Consider the following 22,164-nt stretch of genomic DNA (forward strand, 5'->3'; position numbering starts at 1 on the left):
TACCCGGGACAGAAGCATCCCAGCTGGCTTGAGAGAGAAGATGGAAAGGGCAGCCAAGGCAGAGCTGGAAATGCTGCAAGGGACAGATTTCAGGAGTAGGAGCACTTCTTTTCTATAAATCTAAAAATGTTCTAGAAGATAATACCTAATCATAAAAAATAATGGGTTTTCCATCGAGGTGGAAAACCAGTGGCCAGGACACCTGCAGAGACTTGGCCTGCCCCAGCATGGGGAAGATGCATGCCCAGCTTGAGGGTCTTGCAGGCTCTGCAGGCCCCTGATGGCGCGGTCGGGCTCTCCCCAGACTGGACACCGGGCATGGAGGTGCCACGGGACATTGCGGCCGCCTACCTGCTGCAGGGAAGCTTCTATGGCCATTCCATCTACGCCACGCTGTACATGGACGCCTGGCGCAAGGACTCGGTGGTCATGCTCGTCCACCACGTGGTCACCCTGGTCCTCATCGTCTCTTCCTATGCCTTCCGGTGAGTCCCAGAGGGTGGCCGCACGAGTAGGAGTGGGAGGCTGGCACGGGGCAGAGGCCCACGTCTTGGGGTTGGGAGCATGGGGGCTTCCATGGGGGAGGGTCCAGAGAGATTCCAGAAGAGTGGGGTGAAACATATGTAGGGAGCCCCCACCCCATCCCACTCCAACCCCACCCGGATGGCACCCCAGATCAGGTCACATAGAAGTGCTTCCTGAGCACCTGCTGTATGGTGGGTTCTGCTGGGGGGGAAGCCATCAACAACACAACGGACAAGCACTGGCATTTTAGAGCCTGCATGGGGCCACTTCACCAAACCACGGCCTGCTGATTGTATACAAGCCATCCCAGTTACAAAGGCAAAAGAGTGAAGATATCTTGTCAGTGCCCTTCTTACACCCATTACATGTTGAAATGGCAATATTTTGGATGTACTGAGTTAATTAGAATGCATTATTAAAATTAATTTTAACTACTCTCTGCTTTTTTTTTAACGTGGCTGATAGAAAATCAAAAATGACATATACATTCACATTCTGTTGTTATTGAACTAGCTGCCATAGCTGCACCCTCCAGTACAGCGCTGGCCACAGGTGTCTACTTCAACTTCAATTAAACGTAAATAAAATCATACATCCTGTTCCTCAGCCACAGCAGCCATAGTTTAGCTACTCAGCGGCCATATGTGGCTGGTGGCTCCCATATTGGACAATGCAGGTTTAAACCATTTCTGTCATTCTAGAAAATTGTATTAGCACTGATCTAGAGAGTAGAATCAGATGATACCACCACCACCACCACCACCACCCAAAAAAAAAGAAAAAGAAAATAATCTGTTTGAAGGTGATAATTATGGAGAAAAATCAAGTGGGAAGATAAGGACTGAGGGGTAGTGAGGTTTGGGAGGGGTGGACTGGGGTGACAGGCGAGCAAGGACTGAAAGGAGGTGAAGGAGAGCTCCGTGACTCCCAGGGAGGTGCATGTCGGGCTCTGGGAACAGCACATGGAAAGGGCCTGGGGCAGGAGGGCCAAGTGGGAGAAGACATGGTGAAATCCACAGCCCCACCTAGGCTGAATTCAGGCCCCTTGGCCCAAGCAGCTATAAGGGGAACGCTGGGAAGGGACAGGGGACCGGCTTTCGGGCTTCTGTAGATTCTAGTGGGGACACAGCCTTTCCCAGTCATCTGCAGCTCGCAGTGAAGTTTAGATTAATCGTGTAAACCTGGGAGTGTCAGCAAACTTGTGGGGGATCTGGATACAGAATGGCCCAGGGCTGTGAGGGTCAGGGGTTGTTTAGGGTCAGAGATCATGGAGATGAGGAAGGACTAAAGAGGGAACTTTCAGGGAGGCTCCTGGGCCACCTGGGGACAGTGAGGCAGGTGGGCTGCCCCTGAATGAACACAGCCTATGCTGCCACAGACCTGACCTGTTGGGAGGGTAAACAGGGCAGATGGGCCAGGAAGAGTGGCTCTGGAGGATCTATGGGAAGGTGAGGACCAGGGGCCTATCTTGGGGCCTCAGTGCAGGGGGATCCCCAATATGACCCGCCCTCTCCCCTGTCCTGCCCCACTTTCTTCCCTAGGTACCACAATGTGGGCATTCTGGTGCTTTTCCTGCATGACATCAGTGATGTGCAGCTGGAGTTCACCAAGCTCAATGTCTACTTCAAGTCCCGCGGAGGGTCCCACCATCCACTGCATGCCCTGGCTGCAGACCTGGGCTGCCTCAGCTTCAGCCTCAGCTGGTGAGCTGGCAGGGCCCACGGGAAGGAGAGGGGCTTGTGGGAAGGGGTGGGGCGGGGCGAGGCCAGGCAGGAGAGGTGTGGGCCTGGTAGGGGTGCTAGGTGAGGGCAGGCAGGGTTATGCAGGAAAGAAGGCAGGTCTGGTGGCAAGGGAAGGGCCAATCAAGGAAGTAGGCAGGCCTTGTGGGAAGGAAGGGGTAGAGCCAGGCGGGAAAGAAGGAGAGGCTCATGAAAGGGGTGTAGCCTGACAGGGAAGGGGAGGAGCTGAATGAAGTGGGGAAGGAGCATGGTTGGGCAGGAAAGGACAGCGGGAATGGAGATAGATGGGCAGGAGCAGGCAGGGGTGGGGCAGAGGGATAAGGATGGGTGGGAATGAGCAGGAACAGATAGATGAAACCAGATGGGACAGGACAGGGGTCAGGTGGGGCCACCCTCCCTCTTGCCCACAGCCTCCCGACCTGTTTCTCACCCTCCCCCAACAGGTTCTGGTTCCGCCTCTACTGGTTCCCGCTCAAGGTCCTGTATGCCACATGCCACTGCAGCCTGCGCTCGGTGCCTGACATTCCCTTCTACTTCTTCTTCAACACACTCCTACTGCTTCTCACTCTCATGAACCTTTACTGGTTCCTGGTGAGTCTGCCACCCACAGCTCCTTACCCACCCACTTCCTCAGCCAGCAGTCCCATCCTAGTCCTCATCCCTGGGCAGTGGTCCAGGTGCAGGCCCTTCTCAGGCGTGTCCAGGAAGGGGCATGTTAGGCAATGAGAACAACTCATGCAAATGGCCAGTGTCAGGAGCGCATGGCCATCAGAAGGACAGCATGGTGGGGTAAGGCTCTTTTCTCACCTGTGCCTTCCCCTCCCACAGTACATCGTGGCTTTTGCTGCCAAGGTGCTGACGGGCCAGGTGCGTGAGCTGAAGGATGTGCGAGAATACGACGCAGCAGAGGCCCCGAGCCCCAAGCCCAGCAAAGCTGAGTGAGTGTGGAGGGGCCGCCGCCCCGGGTTCTTCCTTTAGCCACGTCTGTCAGTCTGAGCGTGCTCTGTAGGCGGGCCCTGGAGACACATGAACAAATGAGGCCATAGCGGATGCTGCCCCTGGAGCCTACGTCCAAAACAGAGACTGCAGTAAAGGTGTGGATGATGTAGTGACAGAATTAGATGATGTAAGGACAGACAATGGGGAGCGGGTAGAGGGCAGAGAGATCAGGGTGGGGAAGAGTGGTAAGAGACAAGAAGCAGGGTGTCATCAGTGGAGCAGTGAGGGCCAAGCCAACTGGCTGGCATGTCCAGAGCAGGTGAGCAAGGGCCCCCATGGGTGGTGAGCAGCAGTCATTGGCCAGGCCAGAGGGTAACCTCTAAAGCGGGTGGCAGTGGAGGTGAGAATAAGGGGGTGACACGGGAGGCCCAGAAAGCGCACACTCTGTCCACGCTGATGCTCCCTGGCCCACTGGCCACTCAAGAAGGAGATGAGGCCGGGGGTTCAGACCCAGTCTGGCCCAAGTGAGAGTCCTAGGGAAGGAGAGGAAAAGGGGCCTCACTGAGCATCCCGGAGGCAGGGTCTCTGGGACTCACCAGCCCTGGGATGTGAGCCAGATGGTTTCTGAAGCCCCTGGCCTGAAGGGGCCCAGGAGTGACTGGAGGCAGGTTTGGATGACCAGCAGGGTCCAGGGTTTGCAGTGCCCAGAGGCAATGTGACGTGTTTGAGCAAGTGGGCGGTCAGGGTGCTGATCAAGTGGACCTCTACTTTGGCCTCTGGGGGGTGATCGTGGGGAAGCAGTGGGCTCAGATCTCGATGAGGTGGGTCAGGATGGGCGGCAAGGAGGATGATGGGAACAGAGATTTAAAAATCTCCATAAAGATGGAAGAAGAGGAGCAGAGAACTGGGGCATTGCCAGAACGGAGAAGCTCTTTGCACCAACACGGCACCACAGCACCCAGGGTGGGGAAGGGTCAGGCAGGTGAACGGGGATCAAGACACAAGAGGGCTGGGCAGCAGGTGAGGTCACCCAGTGGTCAGTTCCCAACTCTGTTGTAGAACCAACCAGACTTGCTTTGGATGTAGGTAAAGCTAAAATAAAAGAATCAAAGATGACCCAAGACTTCTGGCTTGAGCTGCCATTTAACGAAACGGGAGTCGGGCAGATGCATGCCGGCGGAGGGGGCGTCTAGGAGTCTGGTCTGGGGGATGTTTGATCATCGATGTCCGGGGAACTAGAGTCAGGAATTCTGAAGAAAGATCAGTGAGGTCTCAACGAGGACAACTGACCTTCAGAGGTGTCCAGGAGCAGCAGTGGCTCAGAGGACTCCAGGGATAGAGGAGAGGAGACATCTACCTGGTCGGATCTAAAAATCTGAAAGCTCTTCCTGCTGTAGAACAGTGAACTCTTGGCGGATAGTCCTTATAACTGCAGAGCCTAAGGCCATACCCCCAGCCCTACCTGGTGCCGTTCTCTACTCTATTTCCCTAAGAATATCCAGCCAGAATGGGAGTTGGGGGTCTGACGCCCTACCAGCATTCCCACTAGGATGGCAGAACGTGAACTCTGCACAGAAGTGACAGGGCGTGCAAGGGGACATGCTGCCATGTTCAACCCCATGGGCACCACTAGCAGGACTTGATTCCCCATGGATGGCTAGAGTTAGTACAGTTGGGTATAAAAATGGGGGTGGTCAGGACACCTCAAAACCATCAGGTCATGGAATACAAGGAGATTGAGGACCTGTTTCACATCAGAGGACCGAATGCAATGTGGGATCCTGGACCAGTAAAAGGACAGCCGTGGAAAAATTGGGGAAATCCAAATAAAGTCTGCAGTTTGGTTCATAGCAGTGCCCCAGCATTGGTTTCTTAGTGGTGACAAATGTACTGTGGAGACATAAGATGTTACCATTCGGGAAGCTGGTGCGGGCTGCACTGGAGCGCTCTATACTATCTTTGCAATGTTTCTGCAAATCTAAAATTATTCTAAAATAAAAAGTTTACTTAAAAGGCATGAGAGACTGTCAAAAACGGCATTGGATGTTCTCTTGCTTTCCTGGGGCTGCTGTCTGTAACAAAGTACCATAGACTTAACAGGAGTGTCAGCAGGGCCACACTCCTTCTGAAGGCTGTAGGGGAGGACCCTTCTGCCTCTTCCAGTTTCTGGGGCTCTGGGTATTCTTTAGCTTGTGGCTACATCATTCCAATCTCTGCCTCCGTCTTCACATGGCCTTCTCTCTGGCTTTTCAGGCTTCAATTCCTTCACTTGATTATTATCTGCAGAGACCTTTTTTTTCCAAATAAAGTCACATTCACAGGTTCCAGAGATTAGGTCATGGACCTCTCTTTTCAGGGAACACCATTCAACCTACTACAGCTGTGAAGGCTCACCTGATTAGATACAGCTGAAGAGAGAATCAGTAATTTGAAAGCTGAGAAGAAATTACCCAGAATGCAGCACAACAGATGGAAACTGGCAGCTAGAATTCTAAGAATGACCTGGTCTGAGTTCTAATAGGAGACAGTTGGGGACAGACAATATGAGAAGACATGTGCTGAGAATTTTCCAGGAAGTGACAAGATATCAGTCATAAAGTGTGAATAAAAAGGCATCTATGCCCCAAATACGTCATAGTGAAAATGCAAAACAGTCACAGAAAAGAAGAGATGACCTACTAAATAATGACAGACTAATGGCATCAAGGGACACTAGATGACCGTAGAGTAAAATAAAGTATCACCTCAAGTAATGAATTAAAGTAACAAGCAACCAAGAATTTTGTACACAATTTTAAAAACAATTAAGAGAAAGGACACCCACAGGAATGAAAAATAAAGTTATATTTCAGAAATCAGGAAAGCTCTCTCAAGAGGCAGATCAGCAGAGGAAGTGACATATAACTGGGTAAACATTTTAAATGCCTAATTTGAAACATAAAAAAATTAGAACTGAAGTATTAAATATTGAAACAGGATTGGGGGATTTGCATTTTGCAAGAAGGTGAGGATTACCCTTAGGCTGTATTAGGTACTTATGTTAACACTACCAGGTGTAGAGAATGGAATAAAAAACAACAAAATAAATGCAAAAAGGGAAGGTTAGAAAAAGCAGCAAAGTGATGCAAATAAGAGGGTAGAATCTCAAATATTAAGCATTCACATAAACATATATGAATAATCATGACAGTTATGAAATTTTTTTCTTTTAACTCTACCCCATACTGTTAAAAGTTAAAAGACTTTAACTCCAGGGTACGTAAAAGTTGCAACTGAAAGGACAGGAAGAGAAATTCAGGTGTAATTCTTGATCTAGAACATTCCTCATGATGTAGCCCTGAACCTTGGGGTGATGGGACAACAGGAGGTACAGTCCATGCTTTGTGCTTCTCATCCAGCAACTCAGAACCAGAGCGAATAGATGTTTTTAGACACAGGAACATTTCTCAGAATTGTCCACACTAAGCCAAAGGGGTAACCTCGATTGCTCAGAATCAGGATCATGCAAACTGTATAGATGATAATTTAGTTAGGTTTGAAAGCAGTAAGAAAATGATGACCAAGAACCACTTTGAAATAATTCAGGAGAAACAAACCATATGACAATATGATCCCTTCCTCTCCCTGCCCCATCTTCACTCCTGCTTCTGTTCTCCTGATCACTCCCACAGCTGGGACACTGGCCACCTGGTAGAACACCCTCCTGGATTAATTCAGCACCCTGGGCTGGCCCCTGTGCCCTGAACCATTGCCTGAAGCACATCGTCCTCTCAGGGGTCATCCAAGGGCCCCTCATCTGACTCTGGGTCTACTGACACCCTCCCCCCAATGATACCTCACTGCTTTGTTCATTCAGTTTTCCAACGCTATCCCCTGCATTGTTGCCCATGTCTAAAGATCTGTGACCCACACATCTGGCTCACACTGCAGCACCACCATGGACCGGAGGGGGGTCCTCAGCGATTCCTAAGCAGTACCAGCATGCCTCCTTTCCCTTGACTCTCCCTTCTCCTCAGCTGCCAAGTGCCACCGTCACCATCGTCCCCTGGACCAACAACCTGTCCTCCATGTCCCCAAGGCAACAGGAGTGGCCAGATGAGGACATCTACCTCGAGCTGGTTGGCTGCTTCAGTGGATAGTCCATCTCCCACTGAGGCCACGGTCCAGGGGCAGGGCCATCCACCCTCTTGCCGCCTCTAGACATGCTGGCCAAGAAGAGAAATCCTTGCTCTCTACCCTTCCGTGCCAGCCTGGCCCGTTTCCCTCCCTTACAGTAAAACCCCTCCATCCTCCTCCATTCTCACACTCACCCCATTCCAAGGTCTTCCCCGCACCACCCCAAGACCACTCCTGTCTGGCTCCACTGAGGCCTTCTTGGTGCTAAACCTGGGGTCGCCTTCCCTTATTTTAATAACAGTTTTTGTTGAGACAGAATTCATACACCATACAGTTCATCCAGTTACCGTGTATAATTCAATGTTTTAATCCATACATAGAGTTGTGCGACGTCACCACAGTCAGTTTTAGAAAATTTCATCACCCCTAAAAGAAACCCCACACCCAACCCAGTGACCCCTTATGCAACCACCAATTTGCTCCCCGACTTCTTGATGTTTTTGCCCCACTCCTGGAGCTTCCTGCTCCCTCTGTGGCCTCCCGCCAGCCTTCCCATCTCCCAGGGCCTTTTCACTTAATCCGCCCCAACTTCCAAGTTCCTCTCGCAGCTTGCAGTGCTCCTCTTGAGCACCATTTTGTCTCTAGCATCTGCTTGACATTCTAAGCATAATGTCATTCTTTTAAAATATCCCAAATCAACCCGCATCCCACCCCAAACTGCCTTTTCTGGACACCTATCCATCTGGACACTTGTCCAACTCAGGGTGCAAACCTTGGGAAACCTCAGGGAGTCCACTCACTCCCCATCTCCTTATCCTCCAGGAAACATCCAGAATCCATCCTGAGTCACCACGTGTCCTCATGTCCCTCCACCTTCCTCCCTCTCCTGATTTTCTTTCTCTGTAGTTGTGCACTGAAACCGAAAAGTATAGCTGATATTGTAGAGGCCTTTGCCCCCATCCCCCTGAAAAAATACTAACACTGCTTATGAGCGGGGAGGGGCACTCAGAAACTTGTGCATAAAACAACACAGAATCAGCAGGAAAGCTCTGACAAAGGCATGTGGCGGCGGAGGGGGGGGGGACCGATCCCTGAAGGCATTAAAATTACTAGAAAAATACAAGAATTAAAACTATGTGGGAACAGAGCTGAGTCCATCACACTTGAGCAAGTAATAAATGTCACTAGGAAGGGAGGAAGGACTGTTGTACATGGTGGGACACTTGGTGACCATCTGGAGATGATCTTGCATCAGCCCCCAGGGCAGCCTCCAAGAGATCAAAGTTGTCGACACAGAAGTAGAAGCCAGGAACTCCAGTGAGAGCCCAAATCGGACATCATGTTGTCTAGTAATTGAACTATATATTAAAACAGTGAGAAGCTAGGAACCTCCCTCTGCTTTGTCTAAAGCAGGAATCCCCAAACCCCTGGCCATGGACCTTTACCAATCTGTTAGGAACCGGGTTGCACAGCAGCTGGTGAGCGAGTGAAGCTTCATCTGTTTTGCAGCTGCTCCCCAGCGCTAGCGTCACCGCCTCAGCTCCACCTCAGATCATCAGGCATTAGATTCTCATAGGAGCACCGGTCCCTGGTGGCAGAAAAGTTGGGGACTGCTGGTCTAAAGGACTGACAGGCAAAGCCAGAAGACAAAGGACACATGGAGGTCCCCACAGAGCTTATCTATAACCTCACAGATAAAGGGCTCCTGCTGGCAGCAGTGAGAAATCAGTGACCCAATGGAAAAGCACGGAGGGTGGGATGTGTGCCCCCGGGGAAGGTACAACCAGCAGGCTCTAGCCCAAGGAAAAGACTGAATAAAGTGACTGAGACCATTTTCTCCAGAAAAGTCTATGTTTTTATGTGAAAGGGTGTCTGCTAGTATCTGTGAGTGAGGCTACATCCCAGGAGTGGCTCTGGTCGACTGTGGGTTTTCTATGCTTTCTGATATCTAGATCATGAGAACATATTATTGGCTCAAAAAACTTAAAACATTTGTGTGTAAACTAGACTGTAGAACCCACTTCTACACAGACCAGTAGACAGTGTGCAAAGGCAAAGGATTCCCATAAGTGGGAACAAGGATGGCCAATGGCCATTGACATTAGGCTGCAGTGAGATGCCATCTGGGCACCAGCCGGTTGGTTAAACAGGATGCAACTGAGCTTTGGCATAGGAGACAAGGTATGGGGGCAGAAACCCATCAGGTCCAGCCAGGTGGGCCTGGGCAGACCCCTGGAGCACAGGTCTCCTCCCCATCAGAACCCCAGAGACTTGAAAGGAAAATGGAATCTGTGGAGGACAGCAGTGTGCATGGGAGAGATCTCAAAGTGTCATGTTTTTGGAAAATTGAAGACATCCTTATAGAAGTTTTAAATATGCAAACCATACATATTTAGACGTCAGGGGCCTTTCTCAGATCTTAAGCTGAACACTTAGCATGTTGATTAGTTGTAAAATATTGTGTTTTTTAAAAATCATGGAAGGAAGGTCGGGGCCGCAGTGGTGTAGACAGTGGATGGAGAATGAAGGGGCAGGGAAGCTTGGACGGGTGCAGCTATGAGCTAGCCAGGGCTGCTGGAGCCCACAAGCCTGCCAAGGCTGGTTGCAGGGGCCTCTGGCCAGTTCTGCCTCCGGGGACCAGAGGAAGATAAAATGCAGGGTTGATCCAGGTTGAAGCAGTAGGGCTAGGCAGAGGTGGGTGGGTGGTATTTGCTCTCCAGCAGTCGCCGCGGTTCAGGGTGGGAAGGAAGGGGGTAGGGGAGAGGAGGGTTTAATTGTGGGGAAGAACTGAACAAGGAGAGAGGCTGGGAAAAGGAACGTGGAGGGCAAGGCGGGCAGGACATGGGGAAACGCGGGGTCGCGTGTCCACAGGCTAACACGGGCCCGGTTCTGGCCCCCAGGAAGCCACTGAGGAACGGCCTAGTGAAAGACAAACGCTTCTGAACCCTTCGACACCCACCTTGTCTCCCAAGACCCAGCCCCGCCCCACTTCGCACCCAAGGAAGGTTTTGCCCCTCCCTCCGACCCTGGCCCCGACCAGTTTTGTCCCTCCCGGGCCTTGGCCACTCCCAGGACCCCGACCCCTCTCCCCGGACCCCGCCCCCGGGTCGGTCCCGGTCCTGCTTCAGGACCTTGGCCACACCCCTCATGCCCTGACCCCGCCCAGCCACAAACCCCCGAGCACTCGTCCGGCTGCCGCCTGCGAGGAACATGCCACCGTCACTTCGCCGTCCAGACCACCATGTCCTTCTTCTCCTGGCCCTGCTGCTGCCCTCGCCGCTCCCGGCCCGCGCCCCTGCGGCCCCAGGCGCTGCCGCCGCTCTGCTCCAGGCCCTGGGGCTACGCGACACGCCCCAAGGCGCACCAAAGTCCCGGCCCGTACCCCCTGTCATGTGGCGCCTCTTCCGCCGCCGGGACCCGCAGGAGGCCAGGACGAGCCCGCGACGGACATCCCCGGGGGCCATCCAGCGACCGTGCCACGTGGAGGAGCTGGGAGTCGCCGGGAACATCGTGCGCCACATCCTGGACCGCGGTAAGTGGGGCCTGCGCTGGGGGTGTGGGTCTGGGAGTCCGAGACCCTCCTGGGCGTCCCAGCCCGCCACGAGCCTCCAGCGGCTGAGAGGGTACGCACCCAACCCCACGAGAAATCTGGGTCCCTGTACTTCATCTGCTCCTCCCGTGGACACCTGCGGGAACCGGGGATAGTGGCCACAAGGCCAGGCTGCCTTGCACTGGGCAAGGACTCTTGATTGCAGCTGAAGCCCTGCCCCCACTCCCCCAAATCCCTGCTGCTTCCCACCATTTGAAGCCTTCCTGCGGATGCCACCCAGCCCCAGCATCTCTTCCCTATCTGTGTGTTTCCAACACGGGCAGGCCACCCTGCACTGGGCATGTCTCTTCCTTGCAAGCGATGCCGCGCCCCCACTCTATCCATCCCCCTCCTTCACACCATTTGACGCCCTGTTAACAGATGGTGCGCCCTCAGCCTCAGGCCCTCACCTTCCACCCTGTCCCCAAGCGAGATCCCCTGGCGCGCAGGCCGGCACCGCACGGGTACGCAGCGCGAGCCGAGCCCTCTCTCTGCCTCTTCAGGTGCGCGCGCCCGGACCCTGGGGCCCACTTCTCCCACGGGGCAGTGCACAGAGTGGAACGTAGTCTTCGACCTGTCAGCGGTGGAACCCGACGAGCTCCCGAGCCATGCCCGCCTGGAGATGCGTTTCGCGGAGGCAGAAGCGACGGCGGGGGCGGCGGGCGGCTGGGAGCTGAGCGTGGGACGAGAGGCCGAAGGCGCGGGCGCGGGGTCGGTGCTGCTCCGCCAGGCGGTGGCCACTCTGGGGACACCAGTGCGCGTCGAGCTGCTGGGCGCCGCCTGGGCCCACAACGCCTCGGCGCCGCGCAGCCTCCGTCTGGTTCTGGCCCTGCGCCCCCCGGCCTTTGGCGCCTGCGCGAGCCTGATCGAGGCCTCCCTGTTGCTGGTGACCCTCGACTCGCGCCTGTGCCACCCCCTGACCCGGCCCCGGCGCGATGCCGAGCCCGCGGTGGGCCGCGGCCTCGGGGGCGCGTGTCGCGCGCGGCGACTCTACGTGAGTTTCCGCGAGGTGGGTTGGCACCGCTGGGTCATCGCGCCGCGTGGCTTCCTGGCCAACTACTGCCAGGGTCAGTGCTCGCTGCCCGCCACACTGCCCGGGCCCGGCGGGCCGCCTGCGCTCAACCATGCCGTGCTGCGCGCGCTCATGCACTCGGCCGTTCCCAGCGCTACCGGCCTCCCCTGCTGTGTGCCCGCGCGCCTGTCGCCTATCTCAGTGCTCTTTTTTGACAACAGCGACAACGTGGTCCTGCGGCACTATGAGGACATGGTGGTGGACGAATGTGGCTGCCGCTGACGGAACAAGTGGGGCCCCAACAATAAATACTACGTGGTCCCAGATATTCATCTTTGTCTTGTCACCCGGGGCTGGGGTAGGAAACTGCTGCATCCATCCGATGGACACCAGGGTGGTGGGGGAAGGGGCGGCCCTACACTGAGGCCACCTGCCCTTAGAGCCCCATCTCCAAGCAGCCCATCATATAAGGGGATGCTGAGAGCTGCACCCCCCACCCCCATAGGCCCAGGGGCTGATCACGAGGTAACCAGGTGCTTCCTTTCAGAGTCCCTGCTGTGCAGGTCCAAACCTCCTCAGCATTAGAGGTGGCAGAGTCACCCAACCAGCCAGGCCCCCAGACCAAGTGCTCTCCCACCCCTTGTAGTTTATCCAGCCCCGTGAATGCAAGAGTTGTTTAAGATTTTATTGGTGACAAAAGAGCTTAAAACAAATTGACCAAAAATCAGAAGTGACACTGCCTTGGTACAGATGCTCTTTGATTTGGAAAACTCACAAGAGTAATTGCTGCTAGAAGGTGAACAAAGCCAACAGCACAGTGAGGCAGAGCACTCCAAGGAAGGAACAGGGTGGTGGGTGGGTGCACAGGGTCACAGCCGAAGCCTATTCAAGCCAGATGCCTCTAGGCTGCCTACCAAAAGAAGGGGATTGAAAATCCTACAGCAATGGGATAAATAAGAGGCCTTGCCAGAAGGAAGGTGCCTGTGTGTTCCTGTGTACCAGCTGGCATCTGGAGGCTTTCGGATAAGGGCCAATATCAGGCGCACAGGGAGGGGACGCTGGGGGGTCAAGGTTACTAGGGTCTGGGTTGGCAGGGGACAGTCCCCAACTAAGTGGCCACCAGGGAGATGATCAAACACCCCCATGGTGTGCAAGGAACAAGGGTAGGGGGCTCTCCCAGCCAGAACTTCTGCAATGCAAACCCACACCAATGCCCCTATACCAGCTGATGTGACAAGCTCCTCCAAGCACCTTCAGCGTAGAACCAACTTATTTCTGAAACTTTTCCCCCAAAAGCAGAAACCATCCCACCTCACTGAAGCTCAGCCCATAGGTAGAAGGGCTCCAAACTTGGGAGTGGGGTGGAGAATGGGGCAGGGAAGGGATGGTGCTTGGCTTGTCCGACAGTCACAGTGACTGTGGGCGCCTCCTTGGAAAAGGCTCCTCTTGGCTGCTGTCTTCTGCCAAATCCTCCAAAGAACCCTGGAGAAGAAGCCACACCAGCAGGGAACAGCCACCTTCCCGCCCTCCGGCCACATGGTCAGTCCTGCCGGGGTCCCTCGAGGGGCTGAGTCCGTTGCTCGTGGGAAGCACCTTGCTTCTTGGAGTCCAGCAGAGCTCATAGAGCTGCCCATCGGCCGGGGCAGCGCTTCCTCACTGCCCTGATGTGCAGGGAGAAGCTGCTGGAAGCTAAACTGAAAACAAAAATCCTCTCCATGATCGCGTCACAGGTGTTGATCCTAACCTCGTTGTGTTGCTCGTTTAAACTTCATTTCTGGAAGCTTCTTGCATTTCCCAGGTCCACCACTAAGGTTTGAGAGACAAACTCAGTAAAGTGTATTTTCCAGTACTCCTTTGAAAGAATCTTTAAAAAAACAAACAGAAAACCCCAAAACACCATATTTTCTTTAAATGAAAACCCTCTTAGAACACAGGCAGCATGACCGCATGGTCTCAGATGGCACGGACAGAACCCGAGACTCTTCAGGGCTCTCTGGGTGTGGTCGCCACCTGCAAGGAGCCTGCTCAGCACAGAAATGCAAGTTATTCCTGCAAAAACGTAGTCCCCTTTCAATAAAAGAGAAAAAGAAAGAAAAAACAGAGGAAAGGGCTACTCTGAGATGAGGGTCTTCCTCCCTCCACCTGGTCACAGACCCAGGTATGGACGCGGCGAGCTGGGCCTCCTTGGCGAGCGGGCTGCAGGGCTCGCGGGCGGGCCGGCCCCACCTCCACTCTCCCTCTCGTCTCCTCGCCGCGGTGCCAGCAGTGGGCGCTCGCTATCTCGGGCTGCTCTCCCTCGGGTGCTCCTCTCCCTCTCCTGTTGCTCACAGTGGTGCTTCAGTTTTAGCAGTGGAAAACAGGTATCCATTTATTTTTATTTTTTATTACCCAGAATAAGATGCTGATGGACTAAGCCACATAGCTTAGCTCTTCTGCTGCCACCTGTAGGGAGGGAGGGAGAGCATGAGGCCATCAGAGAAGGCCAGAGTCTGGCCCCTCCTAAAAGGCAAAGGGCCTTCTCCCTGACTCCTTTGCACCTGTGTCTTCACCTGTGAAATGGGACCTCAGGTGCTGGACAGCCCAGAGACCAGTGATTTCCCAGAGAGAGAAAGCAGCTTAGAGCTAAGGCTTGAGCCTGTGCTCTAACAGTGGTACCACTACTCCCATTAAGCACCAGCACCCCACCTTCAGGGCAGGCAGATGGGAACTACACAGCAGGACTCTCGCAGGTACCTAAAGACATCTCTTGAAGAAGCGCCCTGCACATCTGAGGCTGGGACCCCCATCACCCTCACGAGCTGCCAGTCAGAGCAAAGGGTATATCCTCTTGCCTGCCTGCCAGCTTGGGGAGCTATAGGCCCCCACATCTGCCTTTCCCAGGAGTTCTAGACTCTCAAGAGAGGACAAGACAGGGAAGTATGAGCAGAGGTACAGGAACCTTAAGTAACAGGTTTCAGCAGCATGAGCTGGCCCCCCGGGGACTTGAGACTCCCACCACGTTTCCTGAGTTTCCCCAAAAGTCCAGGTCCTGGTGAAGCCCTCCTCTGGGGCCGGCTTGCCTTCTAGTACTGGGACAGGCCCGTCACTCCGCCGTGCTGGTATGCCCGCTCTCCCTGGTATGTGGAGTCTTGTGACAGCGCCACATCAATCTGGGACTTAAACTCATCACCAAGGTAACTGTCCTGAAAGATACGGTGAGGGAGATGAGCAGCCAGTCAGGGGACTGACTTATGTCCCCACAGCCTCAAAAACCTGCTGTGTCCAGCCCCACCCAAACCCAGAGAAAAATCCAGAAACCTGGTCCTCAAGCCTGAGCAGCAAGAGGCCCACACTAGTTACCTCACCACGGAGACAGGTAACCTAGACCAGCAGCATAGAACTGTTTGGAAGTACAGTGTTGTAGATGTTCTAGACCCCGCAGTCCCACTGCTGAAGGCGGTCATGCAGGAGGAGGCCATCTTCCTCCTGAGCCTCTAGGGGTGTGTCAGGGTGTCTATGTATGTGGGGAGGGTACCTTGGGCTGGAGTAGCTTCTCTGCAGGTTTGAGATGTTTTGGGTTCAGAGCAGCAGGCTCACCTGGGACAGCTCAGGTTGGGAGAGGCCAGGCTGGCTCATCTGGGAGGGCTGGCTCATGGAGATATAGCCCTGCGTCAGGGCACCCTGTGAGAAGGGCTGTGATGCCACATCCTGGCTGGCCTGGCTGCTGGGCAGGTTTGTCTGGCTGGGCCCAGGAAGCCCAAAGCGGTTCTTCTGGCGTCCGCCACGACCCGTTTTGCCTTTTGGGGTGCCCCGGCCTGAAAGACAGTGTCCAAGGTCCCTTAAAGGAGGTCTGACCCTTACAGACAAGTGCAACTGATTGAGGCCTGGCACTTGCTCACCTGCAGCTGGCCCGTTAGCCTGTCCAAAATACCCCGGGGGTGGCATGGGTGGCATGACCAGGTTGAAGGGGATGGGAATGTTCATGGCAGCCACGTGGCTGGGGCCAGCACTGATCATGCCGAGCTGGTCATGGGTCTGGAAGTACATGTTCGAGGGCCGACCTGCAAGACAAGGTAGATGGTTTATCCCCCACTGCATCCAGGTGAGCCTGCTGCCTGCCCCCAACTGGCTGTTCTGCCTGCAGTTCTCGGGGTGCCCCACAGCAGAGCAGCCTGTGGCAGATTCTCACCTTCAATCCCCCTTTCAATCTCCTGGGGCTGGTGCCCAGGAGATCACCTTTTCTCTCAGGGATTCTGAGAAACACTGCTACTGGGACCCGAGAAAATGAGAACCACCATATACCATTTCAAATAAAAAGGTCCTTTTTGTGCTAAATTGTAAGTTCACATCACACACCCACACACAACAAAAAGCAAGAGAACGCCTAAACGCCACAGACCAGTGGATCCGCTGAAGACAAAGTCCCCCAAGGCCAGGGCCTCAGAGTGTAGCCTTTTGGGTTGGCACCCAGGGAGAGAACTCAGGGAAGGAGGACCTGCCTCACATACTCTTAGCTACACAGCAACTCACTGGATGTGGCGATGAGGTCTGTTGTTGTTGGCAGAGGACACAATCCCCAATCTAAGCCTAGTAACTAGGAGAATATGGGGTCTAGGAAAGTAACGTAATGTGTGAGAGGAGGAGCTGTAATACATGTGCCCTCAGGATGGATGGAGAGTACACGAGGGAACAGAGCCCAAGGTAAAACACCGGCAGGTGGCACTGAGTGCTTGGGCTTAATGGTCACCCTCTGCAGGGGCTGGGATGAGGAAGGGTCCCAGCAGGCAGGGACCTGGGCAATGAACTGAAACTATCTACAAACTGGCTCAGGCAGGAAGTGTTCCAGGAAGCAGGGGCCAGACTCAGCCTTAGGACATAAGAGACCCCCACAGGAGTGGAGGGCATGCACCCAACTTTGAGTTCTGACAGAGCAAGCTGAGGCTTCAGGAAGGAAGAGAAACCTGAAATGAAGCTGCAGTCCACCTGAAGGAACTGCAGGTGTAAATTCCCACTGAGAAGAGGAGCAAAGGGCAGGCGGGGGCACTGGGACAAACAGGCTGAGCTGTGTTGTTTAAAAAATCTTGTTTTTAGAAACTGCCAAAGACAACTCTTTGATCTCAGATGAGAAAAGCTGAGAAGGAACTCGTTATCAGGCAGGTTTCTGTGGACAGAGGCAGTGCAGGCATGGGAAGGGTCAACATCCTCAGTGCTAGCCCAGGCCCCCCCAGAGCGACTCACCCTGGCTGCTCCGATCATAAACTGATCCTGGGATGATGGCCTCCCGGGCGTCATACATGGCTGTGGTCATGAAGCGAGCTCCCTGCAGAGGGTTTGGGTAGGTGAGGAATCCCACCCATTTTTAAATGACCCGGTCTTTGATGCTCAACATTTGGTCTCTGGCTTCAGCTCAAGCAGCACTGCATGCCTCAGCCCCCCAGAGCACCCCGGATTCACAAGGCTTCCTAACTGCCTGTGTCCAACTCCTAGATACCTCCAGGATTTAGCATCCCATATGGCCCCAAGCCGCAAAGGCCTCAAGACACTGGCGTGGGAGGATGTGTGGGGATACACCAGCAAACATTCCTCCTGTTCACATACTGACATAAACACACTCACCACAAGCCACACTGGCCACTGCTCACTGCCATGTGCCCAAATGTGGGCCTGAGGACAAAGGGGCCCCGGCCCTGTCCTATGCCCACCCACAGCCAGCACTCACAGGGTTGATGGTGTTGACCAGCTTCCGGGGCTTGCTGAATTGCATTAGGCTCTCTCGCAGGTTGTTCAGGGGCCCCTCCACCAGCACCTTCTGCTCCTTGTAGTAATTCAGCAGGTGGTTCCAGAGTGGCTGCTTGGATAGGGCCTTGGGGTTCCCCACAATGATGACCCCGTATCTGTAAGGTATGGGCACAAAGAGCACGGTGCTTAGGGCCACACAGAAAGCAAGCAAACACCTGCAGAACAATCTGAGGACAAACTCAAAGCCTGAGTCCAAAGTCCCTGGGGGCCACCCTTAGCCTCCCTGCCCAGATGCCTGGCCTGCCCATGGTGACTAGCACTAGAGACCACCCTGCAAGCTGCTGACACTATGCTCGGTTTGAGGGCAGATTTCTAGGAGCTCAAATGACAAAACGTTCTAGTGTGTAGACAGACTCAAAGACTAGTCTCCCTGTTGCAGCCAAGTCAGCCTCCTGGGCTGCCTCAGGGACACTAATGGGTGGGGCATGTAACTCAATGCTCAAGCCTGGCCTAGCTTCCATGGGGGTTTACTCTTGCCCAGTTGTTTTGAGGCCACTGCCTTCCATGTTAGCCACCTAACAAGAGGGCACCACAGAAAGGGGTACACCATGAAAACCAAGTGCTCTGGGTGGAGAAGAAACTGACACAGGAACATGAGCCCAACTTCTGGCTGGCACACAGGCAGCACGAGGGCCACCTTGGTCTCCAGGTCCCTTCTGCTGTTACTACTGTTTCAGAGAAGTTACATCCCAGAGCCAAAAAGGAGACAGAACCAAAATATTAGACTTGTGAGTTCAACAACTCAACAGGAACACACCCACCCCCGCCGGGTTTGAATCTCAGGTCAGAAGGGCCAAAACTGACACTGCCCATGAGACTAAAGTCACAGAAAACCACCAGGATACAGAAACAAAGATAATTTGCACGTGAGCCCCTTCTTTCTAAATTGCTATTGTACTATGGCCATGCTACCCTGAACAAGCCCGATTCCGGCTGATCTCGAAAGCTAAGCGGGGTCGGGCCTGGTTAGTACTTGGATGGGAGACCATCTAGGAAGACCAGGTGCTGTAGGTGTAAAAAAGAAAAAATAAGAGATTGTAAGCTGACAAGGTCCTTGTAATCTGTGAGGTCAACCAAGGGTTGCCTTGCCCCAAAAAATAAAATGAAAGAAAAGAAAAAAGGGAAGAAAAGGGGAGGGAGGGAGGGAGGGAGGGAGAGAGGGAGGAAGGAAGGAAGGGAGGAAAAGAAAGCTAGCTAGCCAGTTGGCTACTGTAGCCCTTTGACTTCAAGTATTGGCAAAGCCTCCCTCCCACATCCCATGCCGTCAGCCCAGAGTGTGGCTGGGATGCAAGGGCTGTTAATAAGAAGACCAGGCAGTGAGAACCCTCTCAGAGCCAGACCCAGAGAGAAAGTCCCTCTGAAAAGCTCTGAGGCAGGAAGGTAGTAACTGCTACCTGCAAGGCCCAACAGAACTGAGCCCACGTACCGCGCTCGGGTTAGGGCCACATTAAGCCGTCTGGGGTCGTTTAAAAACCCAATGCCTTGGTGCTCATTGGCCCGCACGCAGGAGAGGATGATGAAGTCCTTCTCGCGCCCCTGGAACGCATCCACACTGGCAATCTCCACCTCCTGCAGGAGACACATGGTCATCGCCAGCCAGCAGGCTGCCCTGAAGGACCCCTAGGTTGCATACAGCATGTCCAAATACACCATCGAATCTCACTCCGCAGAGCTGGTCCCCAGTCCCTGTCCTTGACATCCCACTTTGGTTGTCTTTTTAACCTTGCTAATTTGTTTCCCAATAACAAATGCATACATTTGTCAGAAGATCAGAGACTGTTCCCAAGTTCACAAAACAGAAAGCAAATATCATCGTCAGAAGCATTATTCTGCATTTTGGTTCATTTCCATGTGGAGAAATAACTGTGTACCCTCATAACAGATTTGGACATTTTACTCCGGTGTCAACATAAGAGTGAGCAGCATTCTCGTAACTATGAAACATTTACTACACAGTGGCATGAACCACACCTCTACTGGTCAACCCTGGAGCCTTTTCAAATTCTTCTCTGAAAACTATCCTGAGAAAAACACCTTTATGCATAAACATTAACCCACACTTCTGACCCCTGGAATAGTCTTGAGACATAGGACTCGGGACGGATGGTAAGATACAAACGCAACCCTCCCTGCCAGGCAGTCAAGGTCAGCCCTGTGTGGGGATGGGGTGCTTACCTGGTAGAGCTTGGTGTGCAGGGAGCCACTGAACTGCATATACTGCACCAAGTAGGAGCGCTGCCCCTCATAGGGCGTGATGATGCCAATCTGGTCTGGCTTGGCACCTGCCTTTAGCAGCTTCGTGGTGATCTTCTCCACGTTTGCAGCCTCCGTCCTAAGGAAACCAGATGTTCAGTTCCCAGGCTCCACTTGTGGGCTCCTGAGGCTGTGGAAGGCACACGGGCAGCTGAGCCCACAGCAGGGCCCCAATCTGAACCGAGGGAGTCACATGAGACAGAAAAAAGCTCACCACACATGGACATAGAAAGGATCTAGCTCAACATAAAACTGATGACAAGGGAGGTGGGAACATGTTGTGGGCTGAGGAGCCTGAACAAAACAGAGTGAGAAGGGCAGTTTCAGCTTGCCTCATTAACCAGCAGCTTGGGCTGGCCACCACCACAGCAGGCAAACCTCTGCTTACCTGTTCAGGTAGGAGGTACCCGAACTAGCGATCTCTTCCTGGCCCTGGGTCACATAGAAGAACATCGGCTTATCAGGTTGGGGCCACTGGAAGTCAAACCCTTTCTTTACACGTTCCGCTGTCATCAGGAAGGGAAAAGAGGCAATACGTGCAGTCAGAGAAGAAAAGAAAAGCACAGCCTGAGGCCACACTAGCAGGTCCCCTGCCCGAAAAGCTAGGACTGTGTGAAACCATGCACACAACATGACACAGAGCTACTTACTCCCTGAACAGGTCTCACTCATCAGTGCTTTGTGGCCTGTTTAAAAATCCTTTGCTCCCCTACCCCGCCCCAGGGTCACCAAGATGTTCTCACGTTTCCTTCTAGAATCTTTACTGCTGTCCTCACAGGACCCAGAAGCCCCTACAACTGGCTTTTGTGGATGACACTGTTGAGCAACCCGTCTATCACATACCAGACTGGAGGAGCTGCATCTAACCAGAAGATCAGTGTGAGAAAACTTGTATTTCTGCACCAAGATAACCCATCATGATGCGAAAGGACACATGATATAATGCCCTTCATGTCAATCTGAAAATGAGGTCAAGTCTGTCTCTATAGTTCAAACGAGACAGAGGCTGATGAGGAGGCGGCCCATCAACATCTGCTGCATTTAGGGGCTGGTCTACCAACCAATTTCTGTGGTGTAAACACTCCCACCACAGCTGTCCGGACACCCCTTGTCAGTGGTTCTGGGTGGGCACCAGCACTGCCCTGGATGGGGGTCCCCTAAAGCCTGACGGAGCTCTTGGGGGCTGGTCAGGTGCTAATGACACAGGTATGTTCACTTATGAAATCTAAGTTGGACACTTAGAATTTGGGTTCTTCTTTATACTTCAACAAATAACTAAAATATACTCATTGGGTAATGTCTGTGTGTTGGGCACTAAAGCCATAGCAATGAATCACCACCAGTCCCTGAACCAGCACTAAGTGGTAGCTTTCTCATCAGTGCCAACCTTGTCAGAGAATCACAAATGAGCTCCTTGTAGCCTGGCCTTTCCTGGTGCTACCACCTGATGGACCAGCAGCATTCTAAGTGCCACAGCGATGGCAGCCATGGCAGTAACTCCTAAGACCACATTGCACAGCAGCTGTGTGGCCCTGGACAGGTGTGCTATCAGCCTCCTCATCTACTAAGTGGGGCTAGACAAAGTCAACATGATGGCTGCTGGAGTTAATGACAAACTCAAGGCCCTTTATACTCTGAAGAGTTGAGGGGTCAAAATATGTTTCCATGGGTTACACCTACTGATGTTTGCTGCATTTTAAAACCTAAAAGTTTAAGATATCGATTATTTAATTAAAAAATAAACACATTACAAAACTTCAAAAAAATTTTTAATGAAAAATTACCGTATTTTCCACTAAAGAATAAACTTAGTGAATATGTGCAACTTGCTACGCTATCTAGTTCACTGGGATCTGCTCCTGCATGCGGTCTCCCACAAGCTGGTGACGTGTTTTATAGCCTTTATGGATTCACCTGATTCTCCACTGAAGCCAGATGGGAGGCGCCGTGCAGATCTGTGACAATGGCCTTTCTACTCTATCTAGCACTTGGAATAGCCTTTGACCCGAGTGACTTTACAACACCCTTGCTGGCCGCTGAGATAAAAGGTACCTACTGACTCCCCTACAGATGCCACCACAATCTCATCAGAAAAACTACTCAGCATTAAGGACACTCAGTCAGCTCATGCTACGGAACATGAGTTTTCTAAAATACCAATTTCCATTGAATACTCGGATTTTATCACTGGTGATAAATATGATTAGTTGTTT

The 22,164-nt window shown here is 53.1% G+C and overlaps 3 protein-coding genes and 1 pseudogene across 4 annotated transcripts in view; 3 read left to right on the forward strand and 1 right to left on the reverse strand.

Moving 5' to 3' along the window:
• CERS1 (ceramide synthase 1) overlaps nt 1–10,316 on the forward strand; it is a 12,213-nt gene extending 1,897 nt beyond the window's left edge. Inside the window, exons 2-6 of the mRNA XM_023534528.1 lie at nt 265–485; nt 2,067–2,228; nt 2,708–2,855; nt 3,093–3,202; nt 10,220–10,316. Of these exons, the coding sequence (XP_023390296.1) occupies nt 265–485; nt 2,067–2,228; nt 2,708–2,855; nt 3,093–3,202; nt 10,220–10,262 (684 nt within the window). The 3' untranslated portion in view covers nt 10,263–10,316. The remainder of the gene's footprint in view (nt 1–264; nt 486–2,066; nt 2,229–2,707; nt 2,856–3,092; nt 3,203–10,219) is intronic.
• Nucleotides 10,317–10,440: 124 nt separating this feature from the next.
• GDF1 (growth differentiation factor 1) lies at nt 10,441–12,462 on the forward strand. Its single transcript, XM_011366747.2, has 2 exons — nt 10,441–10,851; nt 11,412–12,462. Exons 1-2 carry the CDS (start codon nt 10,530–10,532, stop codon nt 12,200–12,202), a joined length of 1,113 nt encoding a protein of 370 aa, XP_011365049.1. The 5' UTR covers nt 10,441–10,529; the 3' UTR covers nt 12,203–12,462.
• A 129-nt stretch (nt 12,463–12,591) lies between these two features.
• UPF1 (UPF1, RNA helicase and ATPase) overlaps nt 12,592–22,164 on the reverse strand; it is a 32,151-nt gene continuing 22,578 nt past the window's right edge. For both annotated transcript variants that reach the window (XM_011366749.2, XM_011366748.2), the window contains exons 16-24: nt 20,340–20,457; nt 19,874–20,030; nt 19,125–19,267; nt 17,619–17,793; nt 17,138–17,219; nt 15,799–15,960; nt 15,497–15,714; nt 14,980–15,102; nt 12,592–14,362 (exon numbers count right to left, since the gene is read on the reverse strand). In XM_011366749.2, coding sequence (XP_011365051.1) covers nt 14,983–15,102; nt 15,497–15,714; nt 15,799–15,960; nt 17,138–17,219; nt 17,619–17,793; nt 19,125–19,267; nt 19,874–20,030; nt 20,340–20,457 — 1,175 coding nt within the window. In that variant the 3' untranslated portion in view covers nt 12,592–14,362; nt 14,980–14,982. The remainder of the gene's footprint in view (nt 14,363–14,979; nt 15,103–15,496; nt 15,715–15,798; nt 15,961–17,137; nt 17,220–17,618; nt 17,794–19,124; nt 19,268–19,873; nt 20,031–20,339; nt 20,458–22,164) is intronic.
• On the forward strand, nt 18,594–18,712 carry LOC111744067 (annotated as a pseudogene).

This window comes from Pteropus vampyrus, unplaced genomic scaffold, assembly GCF_000151845.1.
Source record: "Pteropus vampyrus isolate Shadow unplaced genomic scaffold, Pvam_2.0 Scaffold126, whole genome shotgun sequence".
Taxonomy (NCBI): Eukaryota; Metazoa; Chordata; class Mammalia; order Chiroptera; family Pteropodidae; genus Pteropus; species Pteropus vampyrus.